At 37.8% G+C, this 14,950-nt stretch overlaps 1 protein-coding gene across 3 annotated transcripts in view; it reads right to left on the reverse strand.

Annotated features, from left to right (window-relative positions):
* Positions 1 to 918: 918 nt before the first annotated feature.
* LOC110968153 (macrosialin-like) overlaps positions 919 to 14,950 on the reverse strand; it is a 39,571-nt gene continuing 25,539 nt past the window's right edge. For all 3 annotated transcript variants that reach the window (XM_051943843.1, XM_051943842.1, XM_051943844.1), the window contains 5 exons: positions 10,134 to 10,531; positions 9,692 to 9,811; positions 7,467 to 7,530; positions 6,948 to 7,118; positions 919 to 6,485 (listed from right to left, as the gene is read on the reverse strand). In XM_051943843.1, coding sequence (XP_051799803.1) covers positions 6,346 to 6,485; positions 6,948 to 7,118; positions 7,467 to 7,530; positions 9,692 to 9,811; positions 10,134 to 10,531 — 893 coding nt within the window. In that variant the 3' untranslated portion in view covers positions 919 to 6,345. The remainder of the gene's footprint in view (positions 6,486 to 6,947; positions 7,119 to 7,466; positions 7,531 to 9,691; positions 9,812 to 10,133; positions 10,532 to 14,950) is intronic.

Below are 14,950 nucleotides of genomic sequence, written 5' to 3' on the forward strand. Positions count from 1 at the left end.
TGGTGTGTCTCCCAGGTGGCTTGTGGCAAACTTCAAACGAGACTTTTTATGGATATATTTGAGAAATGGCTTTCTTCTTGCCACTCTTCCATAAAGGCCAGATTTGTGCAGTGTACGACTGATTGTTGTCCTATGGACAGACTCTCCCACCTCAGCTGTAGATCTCTGCAGTTCATCCAGAGTGATCATGGGCCTCTTGGCTGCATCTCTGATCAGTCTTCTCCTTGTTCGAGGTGAAAGTTTAGAGGGACGGCCGGGTCTTGGTAGATTTGCAGTGGTCTGATACTCCTTCCATTTCAATATGATTGCTTGCACAGTGCTCCTTGAGATGTTTAAAGCTTGGGAAATCTTTTTGTATCCAAATCCGGCTTTAAACTTCTCCACAACAGTATCTGGGACCTGCCTGGTGTGTTCCTTGGTCTTCATGATGCTCTCTGCACTTTAAACAGAACCCTGAGACTATCACAGAGCAGGTGCATTTATACGGAGACTTGATTACACACAGGTGGATTCTGTTTATCATCATCAGTCATTTAGGACAACATTGGATCATTCAGAGATCCTCACTGAACCTCTGGAGTGAGTTTGCTGCACTGAAAGTAAAGGAGCCGAATAATATTGCACACCCCACTTTTCACTTTTTTATTTGTTAAAAAAGTTTAAAATATCCAATAAATTTCATTCCACTTCACGATTGTGTCCCAATTGTTGTTGATTCTTGACAAAAAATTAAAATTTTATATCTTTATGTTTGAAGCCTGAAATGTGGCGAAAGGTTGAAAAGTTCAAGGGAGCCGAATACTTTCACAAGGCACTGTATACACACACTCGCCTTTGATTTTCCCGTAATTACGGGGAAGAAGAAAGAACATTCATGAGTATGCTATGAACAAAATTTAATCAAGTATGGCACTCAAGTAGGGATATTTCTAAGCATTTATTGATGAAAGCATTACTAGAAGGTTTAGGTAGCAACATTACATTTAAACACTGCTTCATTGGAAGGATGCAACTGCCATTACAGCAGCAAAGGGGTAGCATGGTCACTGTCACTGCTGTGCTTTGGCTTTGTTGCTTACCTAGAAATAAATTCTTCTTCATTTTACATGTCACAACTTCTTGTGTATTTAAATGTTTCTAAATTCTCAAACTTCCGATTTCCAGGTTTAAAAGAGTTAATGCAACATTAAAAATCTATAATAATTTAATTATAGATTTTTAATGTTGCATTAACTCTTTTTTTTCCCACTTTTTTTTATTGATATTTTAAAACGAGTATATAAGACAAACACTGAACAAAGAACAATAAACATGGAGGCATTGGAGGAGGGTACTAACCATATAAAAGCAAAAAAGTCAATAAAAAAATCCCGGTTACAGTTCTTTACATCTTGTATATCAAAGTCAATGACTGTACAGACTCTTTAAGAATGCAATGTCAGCTTAAAATTAAAATTGCATTACATTTCAGCGATAATATAGTTTGTCAAACTAACCAAACAGTTTCCAGCTGTATGGAAAAAAAACAAAGACAAAAAACCCCAAAACAACATAAGAGGTTAAGCTTTGTCTAAAGATAGAAATATATTCCATTTTTCCCATCTTTTCTGAAATGCCGATTCCTTTAACCTTATTGTGTAGGTTAATTTTTCCATGTAAAAGATATTCTGAATTAACTTTGTCCATTGATGTTGATCTGGGGTATTAGGTTTGAGCCAAAGTCTCGTAATGGCCTTTCTAGCTGCAGTCAGTAGAATCTTGGACAAATAATGGTCCTCCTTCTGTACAATTTCTGTGATGTTCCCCAAGTACAGAACCTTAAATTCCTTTGGGATATTGTATCCCAACACCTTTTGTAATGTATTGTTGACAATTGTCCAAAACGGCTGAATTTTAGAACAAGTCCAGAAAATGTGCGAGTGGTTTGCATCCATACTACCACAGTTCCTCCAACAGGCTTGTGGGATCCCAAGCTGTTTACTTTTCACATGAGGGGAGATACAGAACCTAATAAAACATTTCCAATTGAATTCTCTCCACTGCTGGGAGCTGGTGGAAGACTGAAGTAAGCTGCATATCTGATACCATTCATCATCTGTGATATTAACCTTCAATTCACGCTCCCATTTTTCTTTTACATACAGTGAGGTGTTTTTTAAATTTTTTAACAAACCATGATAGAATTGTGAAACAACCTTAGTAATCTTCTGTTGGTAAGCACCACTCATTATTTCTATGAGTGGGTTAACCACCTCACCAGGGTACATCCCCTTTATTTCCTTATTGTAAAGGTCTCTCAACTGGAAGTACCTGAATAACTGCTGGTTCTTCAGATCAAATGTATCCTTCAGTTCCGTAAAACTCTTCATTTTGTTATTTTTGGTAACTATACAGAAAGCTGTCAGACCCTTATTCATCCAGTCTTTAAAGAAACAGTTGTAGTTAGCTGGCTTAAAAATCTTGTCAAGAGCTATCCATCTCAGTAATTTTTGCTCGTTTTTCAGTTTAAATTGCTTAACCAGAGAGAACCACGTTTCTAGTGAGAATATAACGATGGGATTGAGACGACTCCTAAGAGTGTCATCTAAACCCTCCTCTCCCAACAGAGTTTGGACATTGCAATTGGCTACAGATGTCTCAATGTCTTTTCATCTTGCATAATAAAAGTTATCACACCAAAGACACAAAGGTCGTAGTTGTGCAGCCAGAAAGTAGAATTTTAGGTTCGGTAAAGCCATTCCACCTTTCTCTTTTGGCAGTTGCAAAGTAGAGAAACGTATTCTAAGTCGTCTACCCCCCCAAATGAATCTTGACACCATTTTATCCCAAAGTACAAATTGTTTAGTTGGTATTTCTAATGGAAGAGATTGGAATAAATACAATAGCCTTGGCAATATATTCATTTTTATTACATTTATTCTGCTACTAAAATCCAATGGGTACGTTGACCACCTCTCCAAATCTTTTTTTATGTTGTCATTTATAGGGTTGTAATTAGCCTTATATAATAGCTGTGGTCTTCTTGTTATATTTACACCTAAATATTTAATTGTATTAGTTTTCCATTGTACTTTAAATTTAGCTTTAATTTCTTCTCCTGGTGAATAATTAAAGTAAATAATTTGAGTCTTTGTGATATTTAGCTTATATCCTGAGCACAAATGAAACTGATCTATTACTTCCAGAAGTTTGGGAAGAGAAGTGTCCAAGTCCTGCAAGTATAACATGACATCATCAGCAAATAGTCCTATTTTGTGTTCATTTTGTCCTATAATAACCCCCTTTAGTCCCTCTTCTTGCCGAATCGCCTGTGCCAGTGGTTCAATGTACAGAGCAAAAAGTGTGGGGCTAACATTAACTCTTACGCCCCATTGTATATGCAATCTCACATCTGAAGAACATCTTTAGAAATATATCCGTTTTTATTGGCACAAGACGTTAACAACAGTTAAAAGCGCTCTCACACAGCCAGTAAATGAACACAACAGTAAGGTCCCTTTTTACTGCTCACTTCTTAACTCCACAGCACAACCTGATGGACAAAATATGGAAGTGCAGCTGTGAGCTGTAGGTCTGGTTCTTCACCAGTAGAACTTACAGGAGCTGCCAGTCACTGACAGAGCTTTACATAGTCCATCAAAAACATTACATGTATACTCCACCCACCGAGCCACTTTTCATTGTATCAACACAAGGCCACAGAGTATTATTAAAGGTCGCACACTTTTCTACTCACTTCAAAATTCAAAGCGTCTGATCACACAAATGTAACATTTTCTCGCTTCCATCTAGTAGTACCACAAATAGTATTGTCTTTATTTGTTCACATTTTAAGAAGCCTACCTCTGCAGTTTCTGCTTCCAGAACCTTTTTCTCTCCACTATTGTGTTAAAGTGTTAAAGTGGCAAGAGAAGTTACATATGCACAGCAAATTGCTCCCTACAAAGCTACATACCACTTAGAAATGGAGAAATATTTTCACTTTGAAATTTGGGTGCACGAATCCTTAAATGTAAAGCTCTATATTCATTTGGTTTATTTCACCTGAGTGCTCAAATCACAGTTCTTCCATTTCCATTTCCCAGGAACCTGAATGCAGTGTGAACCTGAGGATCAAATTTTATACCCAGCCACAGACTGGAGTGAGAGGCAGATTTGACTGACAATTGACTCATAGGAAAAATGTTTACTGAGGTAACAGATGAAGGGAGACATAGGTTTTGTTTCTCTGTAACATCTTGCAACTTACAGGAGTCACCTCCTGCTACCTGTTAGACAGAACACAAGTTTAAGGTACTTTCACATTGGCTTTGCTTTTCAGCCTTGGAAACCCTCAAAACAGCATTTAGACAATGATCTCACCACAAGTTCCTTCTACTAGCTTCTTCTGGAGCTTTCAATCGCAATCATGATCTTCAGCTGTTGCAAGGAATTGCAGAAGAACATGTCTACATTTCCCATTTTTTTGGCTGTTTTTTTTTTTTGCTGACACAGACAGGAAGATCAGCCAATGAATACAATGTCCTTCGCTTGCAGTTCATTTACAGTGCTATCCGTCTATCGGTGTCAGTTATGTATATTCAAAGCACAAGTAAAACATTCTTGTCGGGAGATACATGGAGGATTTATACTACGTCTTAGCATAAAAAATGTAGGAAACAAATATAAAACAAATTTTCCCATATTGTCTAACTGTTCTTTTAAGGTATAGAGTACCAGAGTGGACTTGGTGGGTGAAGCATGATGGACTCCTTGGAAGTGATGAATGTATAACCCGTTAATAATCTCATCTAGAAACCTTCGCTGACCTACATGGACACTCTACCCCCACATTTGTATAAAAACACAGCATTATGTAACATGTAATTTGAGAAAGACAACGATAGCCAGTTAAGACAGCAATCAGTGCAAATAAATGTAGGACATCAGTCTAATTTTCCCTTTTTGCTGATTAATAATTCCACACAGTATTCAGTACAATCAGCTGTGCAGTTACTGATTAGACACGTTTCCCTTTTTAAAAAATTAAACAAGATCTGATTAAAAAAACAGCTATCCTAAAACAGTTAATAATGTTAAAATTACCTTTAGCATGTATTTTATAAGTACATGAGTAGACTATTAATGCAGAACATATATATGAATATATATGATTTTTACTCCACAATGACACACTTCAGTATAATGTGAAGGTAGACTGATAAAAGAAACCAATGTTGTCAAAAAAGAATTTTAAATGATCTAATTGTGGCTGTCCATTGTTACAAATAAAGAACACATTCCTGGTCATTTTTTTTCTATGACAATCGTCAGTTTGCAGACATTTTAGTTTCTAATATAGAAACACTTTCTCTCTTTAGGATGTTTCATTCTGATACAATTACATCTCTGGAGTCAAGCTTTTGTAATTTTGTGTAATTCTCACATAAAAATGTGTGCTTGTACCTTAACAGAAAAATATTGCTTTATATTTGTCTTTTAAAATCCATCTGCATTGCGTCTAGCGTGTGCCACTGAAGAAATAAAAAAAAGAGCTAGTAAAAACTCTTATTTATATTTGCATTTTGCATTTAAATGGTGCGTTATGTAACTCAATGTAACAAACACAAATGTAACAGTTACTAATCATGTTTCTTAGTTCCTTCTTTAAATAATGGTAATAAAGCAGATGTCTTACATAATTTTTTTTAAAGTTATTCCCTTTAGTGGCTTTTCTTTGTATTATATTCAATGATTATTTTGTTTCTTGCTGTAACAATTAGTTTTCATTTAGTATTTTCCCATTTTAAGCAATGAATTTGCGTTTTTGTGATTTTATTCAATATAAAGATGTCAATCCAAAAGACAAAATTTAGAGTTAGAATTTCCCAGATTTTCAATTTAAAGATGGTTAGGCAGTGTGTCTCCTAAAAGTCCAACCCACAGGGCAGTATATTTTTAGAGTTCTTTATTGGCCAGATTTCCACAAACACCTAACAGCTGGCCAATCAGAGCCCTGTCTACTGGTCTTCTGGTTGGATTTTAGAAATAACTTTTAGGTGGCGGACATCTGTTAAGTGGCAGTTTGATTAATCAATTTGTAATTTTTGAATGTATCATTTTATATACTTGTTACACTGAAGTACTTGAAAGTGGCCCACTGCAGCCTCCAAACACCAACGCTTCTGGATAAAACATTGTTAATAACAGTAAATCAGGTAAACAAAGGCAAATAAAAACAGAAAAAATGGTATTTTAGGTTTCAGTGGAAGTTCCCTTTAAACCCCCAAAAAAGATCACAGCCTCACTGACTAAGTGACCTCCACTTTATCCTCAACTTTGTGACCTCTTAATAACCCCTCCCCCTCACAGAGACTGGTAGCCATCGGTCCTCTTCCTGCGGCCCAGCAGGTAGGCCACCACCACCACCAAAATGAGTACCAGCAGCGTCACTCCCACTGCAATGGCAACACGGTAGCTGGGCTGATCAGCAGGACAGTTGTCAGCTACAAAAACACACATAAGACACAGTAATTCACTGATTAAAAACATCTTATTTGCACTTTTCTGAAACCCAATAAAACATGAAATGTCACTAAAACAATGAAATAACTAATCAGTAGCTCCAGCCTGCTGACTTCACAATTCTTCACTACAGCAGCCTACGAAGCAGAATTGGGAATTATTTGTAATTTTTTCAAATTTCATTTATTATCAGTATAGTAATGGCTGAAGGCAAAAACATTCACCAACTTATGTTTGCATGCGAATATAAACATCCCAAAAGTGACAGGCATTTAGTGCAGTCAGAGCGTAGATAAAACTCCTGCTCCTGACCTGTGGGTCGCTGTGTTGACTAACATTCTTACCTAAATGAGATTGTTAGGGACTCTAAAGATGATGAGGATTTGGATAATCAGGCATCAAGTAAACAAAGGACAAGCTCTCAGGAAAATTAGGACACTTACGAACACCAAAGTTGTTGTTGGTCACATTGAAGGCCTGCATCCTAGCCGGGCTGATATCCAGGTACAGCCCATTTCCCATGTAAAGTGATTCATTCCTGCAGGAGTAGGAGTGTCCGATCTTTGCAGCAAACAGATGGATCGACTCATTTTTGGCTGTTCTTGCAGTGTTACCTGCAACAGTATAACAAAGTAATGCTCAGGTCCTGTCAGGACATACTTACATAAAGAGAATGCTTTTGATCAGATATAGTTTAACTTGTTAGACTACATTGCACTGAAAATATGTTGGCTGTTCCTGGCATCACATGCTCAACAGTAACTCCACGGGTTGTGTCTAAACATAGCGAAACAGGCACACAAACAAAGAAGCTGTTAGCTATTTGATGTTAATATTTGCCAGCCTTGTGCAACAGCAACCTGCAGCTAAAATATCAGTGTACGTGCAGTGACCCAATTAAAAGAGTCTAAAGGTGAATGGATAAAATGGTGGAAACAAAAAACCTGAAATTTCAGACTTACCTCCTTTGACTATTGGCACGTTGAAAGAGAGAGCATCAACATAGGCAGTGTTATTGGCAACGCTCTGAGGAAATGTAAGAAAACCAAGTTGTTATGACGGCCTATTCTAAAGGCAGCATGTAAAATCCTTACTGTAAATGAATGTGAGACATTGTTGTTAGTTTCAGTGAAGATAAAAGATTAGGATTAAGAACATCTATCCCCTGTGATTTTATCTGAGTGCCAGCATGTGGTGGGTAAGTTTGCTGTGTTCCTTTATAGACAGAGATCTTTTAACAGCTGAAAAACAGGTTGTCTCAGCACACAAGCTGCTAACAGAGCCTGTCTGTCCAGTTGTTATAACCTTTATATACTCACTACAATCTTAATGGCGGTCAGGATGAATAACAGATACAGTACTGTTGGCTATTTGCATGTAATTTTGCATTGCATTTTTCAAAAATGTATTACATTTATGACCTGTCAGACCACTAGAAATCTTTATAAATACTACTCATATACAATTCAAAATTACAATATAGTATGTAATAGTAATAGTAATTCTTGAACTTATGCACTGCTTGCTGAAACATCACAAAAATTCATAAATGCAATAATTTTTAATTTATCTCTTTGGCTGTAACATACCTTGACATTTTTTGCACAAAGCAGGGTTTTACTCTGAAAGCCTGTTTCTGATAGATAAAAACCCTAACCCTCAGCTTTGGACCTATGAGCCGTGTCTATCTGCATGCCCACATCATGGCTCCACATGCAAACAAATTGACAGAGGAACAGAAACATCTGACACCGAGTGCACCTACACATCAGTGGAAACAGACGCACCAGTATTCAGGAGGTATAGAATGAACTATAGTAATACAAATCAAAGTCATGGCGGTCATCCTCCTTAAATGACACCATGGACAGAGCACTACTTGCACAATCTACTTGTAAATAAAGAGACTGGTGAAAGCTTCTGTAACAGCTCAAACAGTGAGAAGAACAGTGCATTATGTGCATTATGAGCCTCTATGGACGGCGTCCAACAGAAACATCCTTGCTATTTGGAACAAAACTATAAATTGAAATTTTGCTAAAGAACAGGAAAACAACCCTAGTGAATACTCTGATCACATCCTTTGGTCAGATGACATCAAGATAAATTTGTTTAGTCTACATCGGGTTTGTCAATTTTAGCGTGAACCTGGACAGAACTACATGCATAGTCCAAGTAGTGAGACCATGGAGGTGACAGTATGATGGCAAGGGGCTGCTTGAGTGCAAGAGGTGTTGGGAAGACTATGTTTATAGATGACACCATGAATGTCTGTGAATAAACCAAAATACTGGCTGACTAGATGACACCCAGTCTGCAGAAGCTTAGCAACAGAGAAAAATTTCATCATTATAATGATCCAAAGCACACTGCCAAAATCACACAAGAGTTTTCCCAAGGAAACTGCAGTACATATGTGCTATCACACTGGTACAACTAGTTTTGCAGCCCTAACCAATAGACTGTTAACTTTACTAAAGTCACAAGGTGTCTGAATTCTAATAGCAAGTGTGGTTGTGGAGCCTCATTTATTGTAGGACAAGAAAAGTGAACTCCATTAACATACTTCCCTTTTTCAACAATGAAATAAAAAAGAAACTCTTAAAAGCTTCACTCCAACCCAAGCTGGTTGTAGGAATAAAATAACCAACTATATCAAAATAACAGATGTAACCAAACAAAATGTAACAAACATTGTATACATTTTCTGTTTAGCATTCCGTCTGAGGAGAGAACAAGATTAAAAAAAAAAAACTTCTGAAACTGTGGTTGCTGATCTGCAATATAATAAATATGACCCAGGGTTACTATGTTACCAAAAATGATACATTTATTTTATGCTTAAACAAACAGTTTCGACATACATGTGGATTGTCACTCAGAAAACCGCGAATGAATCACACGGCTGTCAGAGAGGGAAGCAGTGTGATTTCCCTGTCACATGTTCCGACTTGTCAAATACACTTCTCTTTTTAGCACTTTTTCTGTGATTCCAGTACTTCATATGAAGTTGAGCAATGTATTCATCATTATCAAATAATTAAATAGGTCGATTGTCTTAATTTAATTATGGGTTGAAGATGAGCGATTACTAAAATCACGACCGATCTCATTGCTACCGCTACCACCAACTCTGGGTATCATTATCACACAATTGTGATAACTCTTGGAAGGAAATCAAAATTACCTTGTTGAAGAGGAAAGTAATGAAGCCGTCCTTGAAGGAAAGGGTAAGGTTGGCATTGGTTTCCCCACAAGATCCCGATGTTTTGGTGTCGTTTGGCTGAACAATGAATGTTCCATTGGCCTGAAAATTATTAAGACAGAAATAAGGTAACAGGATGGTGCTGCGGCAGGGTTTCTTTAAATAATATGTATTTTCTGAACATGTACAATTCGCAATTGTCTCGTGACATGTATTTAAGCTTTCACATTCAACAAATCAAAAAAAATCAAAACCTACATGAAAACATTTTGTCAATTCCTGAAAATAGCATGCTGACAAAGAAACTGCTGTAAGCTGAGTCAGAGGCTCGTGCTGGATCACTAAATGCAAGTTTAACACTTGAGCACTCCAGAGATTAGCTAGACCACTCAACAATGCAGTTGTTGTGACTGTATAAATGTACCTCTTTTGTTTCCAGCCGGATCCGCAGCCCCATCTGAGCCATCAGGCAGTATATTTTTTTATCTTTCGGGTCTGTCAGATTGTATGTTCTGAACGGGATGCTGGTGGGGGGAGTTGGTGCAGGAGGAGCTGGAGTTTTAGTGGTGGTAGAAGTTGTGGTAGTGGTGGTCTTAGGAGTTGTGGTGGTGGTGGGCTTAGGAGTTGTGGTGGTGGTGGGCTTAGGAGTTGTGGTGGTGGTGGGCTTAGGAGTCTTGGTGGTGGTGGGGGTTGGATTTGTGATGTTATGGACTGCAGTAGTGGCCGTGGGGGTGCTGTTGCCGGCCTTTGGGCTAAACTCTTCTGCAGGGGACACACTTGCAGGAGGTCTCAAATCCTTTGCATCGTCGGCCAGTGACAGCGCTTTAGTCAAAAGACAATGAAATCCATTTCAGTATTTATACACATACTACTTTCTGACTTTACTTTCTTCTACTTAAAGGTACTATAGCTCATTTTTGGACACTTTAGGGTAGTTGAAAATACAATATCAGACATACAGTATCATTGACTAAGCTGTCATGGATAAAAGCTTGGCAAACAGTTTCCGAGTAACACAGCAACATTATCATTCATTTTTCCTTGTGTTACCTCAATATTTTATTCCTTTTAGCTGTGTTGCTGCTGCTGGAAATGTAGCTTATCATAGCTGAATCTGTGGACCGTTAACATAGACAAAAGACGAATGTAACAACTAAGACGTCACCCATTGGTTTGTGGACTACTGTTTTGAAGACTTCAGTTTAATTTAGCAATCGGAATATTAGACTTTTAAAACTAAATGTAATAAGCAATTGATAGACTTGACTGGAGAACACTGCACATGTTGTGACAGTGACAACCTGCCAATCACAAGGTAGGCCTGCCTTACAACATACCCTGCTTTTTTTTTTTTGCCCTTTAGATGTAACCATAATTTATAAAATCTACAACATGCTGTTTTGACGAAGGCTTGAAACCAGAGATAGTGACCGTGAACTCTATGGGACAATATGTACTGAGGCAACAAATCTTCGAAGTAGGATCAATCTCATAGATTTCTATACAATCAGACTTCCTACTGTAACCAGTTAAGTCGCCTCCTGCTGGCTGCTAGAAAGTTTTAAAGCCTTGGCTTTACTTTTCAGACCAAGAGACTTCATCTATCTTTTATAGTCAACTGCTGTGAAACCAAAACAGGTGAAAACAACACAATATAGCAGAGATGGATGAGAATGATTAGGAGAGTTAAGACGCTGGAGCTATTACATAAAATCATGTAAAGCATTGGGAATATATTAAAAAAAAGTATTGCCCCTTTAATGTTTTTTTTTTTGCCTACAACTCTTGATGTCTGAAATGGTAGAAGCACTGTCTTTTCAAAAAACAGTGGAAAATAATCAAACTGATGAGTTTAATTGTGTGACTGTTTTTCATATTTAGGTCAACTTATATCAGCACATTTATCAGAAGCCAGACTTATAACACTTTGTCGTGTGTTTTCAGTACAGAGCTTATCTTCAGATTCAGGCAGGTTGTTCAAACACTGTCTGGCCTTTTTTACAGATGGTTGGTTAGGTTACCAGTGTCATGTTATTGATAGAGTGGCTGACTGATGGTGATTTAAAGGAAGCATTAAAAAGGTGGATATAAACCATGACTTTTAGTTATTCGTCCGCATTAGACTAAAGTGTGAAGATATTTTTTAACTATTTGATTTACTGTTTTAAAGTCATTACTTGGACTTAAATAGACCAAATCGTTTAACCGTACGGAGGAAGTAGGATAAAATGTTACTGTTGTTTTCAGCCCTGGGTTGTGGGTTTCAGGCCAAGCTGCAGATTCATCCCATTCTTTAAAAAAACAAATCTCATCTGGCAGCAGACATGTGACTCAGAGCTGAAACACTATCGAAAGACTGCGGAAATATCTGTTCCCTAAACAATCCAGGAAGTCACGGTGGGGTCTGATTAAAGCATCTCAAGCCTCTCAGAAACTGCGAAGAAACATCACTTCCTGACCGACTTATTAGTAATACATGGCAGAACTCCACATGAAGGCTGCCGAGAAACACTTGATTTACAACCAGAGGCAGGACAGTTGTCTCGTTTGACAGCACATCGATCTATTCTGGAGCATAACGGGTTTCTATCTAGTGCTTAGAAACACCTGCAATGTTTTCGCTTTGATATGAATAGAGAGCGTCTTACCTAAAAGAGCGCAGCAGGCGACAAAGACGAATACAACAGCTCTCTGCATGGTGACCATTGTTCACTGACTCGCTGCCTGATTGTCGCTCTGATCCTCTCACCAGCTCTATGTGCAACAGCGGTGCGTCTCCGCTCATAAATACACCGCTACGTGAAGCGTGGCAGACGCAGCACGACCGGAAGTCGAAATTTATTGTCTTAAGAAATAAAAGCATCCTGAGTATCGGAGAGCAAAATTATCTCTTTCTTTCACATGAAGTTATTTTTATTGGAATATGGAATAATGTATGGTATTCTCATATTACACGAGTAATCACAGTGTTTTATTTTGATGAATCACAGTGTCTACTGAGATTGTACAGGTGCATCTCATATAATTAGAATATATTGGAAAAGGTTCAATTTTTTCAGTGCTCAACATAAAAAGTATATACATTCTAGAATTAGTACATATAAACTGAAATATTTCAAGCCTTTGTTTGCTTTAACTTTAATTAACTTAATTTCTAAATATTAGAATATTTCACAGAGGGCTACAGAGATGTCAATCAAGGACCCCGAGACACTCCCACACAGTCCTGAGAAGTGCTCAAACCAGGTAAGTAACTTTAAATGCTTGCAAAGAGCCTTTAAATTCACAGTCTGGTGAAGTATACACAACCACAGAACCATGGAAAAGACTGCTGATTTAACAGCTTTCCAGAAGATAATCACTGACTCCAAAAAATGCTAATGGAATGTTGACTGTAAGGAAAACACGTTAGGAAAAGGTTCATAAGCGAAAAGGATGTCTGCAGACTTGACAAAATGGTCAAGAAAAGTAGATTCAAGAATGTGGTAGAGATTCACAAGCAGTGGACTGAGGCTGGGGCCAGAACATCTAAAACCACCACACAGAGACTTATCAGGGAAATGGGCTACAAGCTAAAGTGGTGAATTCATATAGTCAAACCACTCCTGAACATCCAACAATGTCAGAAGCAGCTTACCTGGAATAAGCAGAGAATGAACTAGACCACTGCTAAGCAGTCCAAACTTCTCTTTGCAGATCAAAGTAAACTTTGCATGTTTTTTTAAATCAATGTCTGGAGGAAGAGAGAAGATCCACAGGTTCAAAGTTGCATTAAGTCCAGTGTGAAGTTTTCACTTTTAGTGTTTTGAAATATCCTGTTATCTGCTGGTGTTGGTCTACTTCATATAATCAAGTTCAAAATGAATACAGCCAGCTGCCAGCAGATTTTGGAGCATGACATACCTCCGTCTGCTGGAGAGCTTTTCGGAAATGCAGGCTTTGTCTTCCAGCAGGACCCCACACCGCCAAAACCACTCAGAAATGGTTCACGGGCTGTAAGGCATTATTATCAAAGTTAAATCAACTCAAGACTCTATTTAGCTTATGTGTACTGAGTCTAGAGTATATATAATTTTTACGTCGAGCAATGTCTGATGTAAACTATCAAGCTGTTTCCACTATATTTGAATTATATGAGATGCACCTGTAATAGATGTTTGGGGTGTTAATCACTGATTTTCACATGAATAAGCCTGTTTTAGAGGCCTCATACAGTAAAGTGCTCCATCCATCCATATACACCGCTTAATCCTCATTAGGGTCACCGGGGGCCTGGAGTCGATCCCAGCTGATTCAGGTGGAAACAGGGTAGACCCTGGACAGGTCAACAGTCTATCACAGGGCTGCACATAGAGACAAACAAACACACTCACATTCACACTTGGGGACAATTTCGAATTGCCAATTAGCCTCAGCATGTTTTTGGACTGTGGGAGTAAGTTGGAAAACCTGACAAAACCCACACATGCAGGGAGAACATGCAAACTCTACGTAAAAAGACACGAACCAGGGATCTTCTAGCTGCAAGGCAATGATACTAACCATAGCGCCATAAAACTTTGCCTTAAATGTGTAATATAAGATTGTAATATACATCCACTACTGTGTACAAGTTTTCCAAATTCATTTAAAATGTAAACAGATAATACAAATTAGAATGTATTAGTGGGGATTGATAGTTGTATTAAATGGGTTAAAGTAAGAAATTAATGGTTTTTTTTTAAATAAGCAGATGAACAATAACTTTCCCCTATTACATTCAATACAATTCAATTAAATTCAAGAACAAGCTAACATGAAAGCAAGAGGGGTCAAAAACACATTTCTACCAGAATGTGGAATGAAGTGTTGTAGGTCGTAAATTCTGGGATTTATTTTTTTTAATTTTTTTTGCATTGAAAACCAAAAGGAAGTACTAGTGTGGATTCAACAGCGCAACTGATCGTTTTTAACCCGGTCAAGTGACGGTAAGTCAGGAAACGAAACCGATGTGACAGCAGAGAGAAACCGTGGACAAAACAAAAAAAAAAAAAACGAGGCAACAAGTCATTTTGCGCCAGAATGAAATGAAACTGGACTCCGACCGCAATAACTGGTCTGCTCATGTGATTTCCCTCCGTTAGCATTTAGCAGACAAAGAGTGGAGACAAAGTTATGACACCAGTATTAAATTTATCTGTAATAAAGTAATCGTAGTAATGTAGTACTTACAGTAGTTATTGCAATGGTAGTATTAACGGA

Source organism: Acanthochromis polyacanthus, chromosome 23 (assembly GCF_021347895.1).
Source record: "Acanthochromis polyacanthus isolate Apoly-LR-REF ecotype Palm Island chromosome 23, KAUST_Apoly_ChrSc, whole genome shotgun sequence".
Classification (NCBI taxonomy): Eukaryota; Metazoa; Chordata; class Actinopteri; family Pomacentridae; genus Acanthochromis; species Acanthochromis polyacanthus.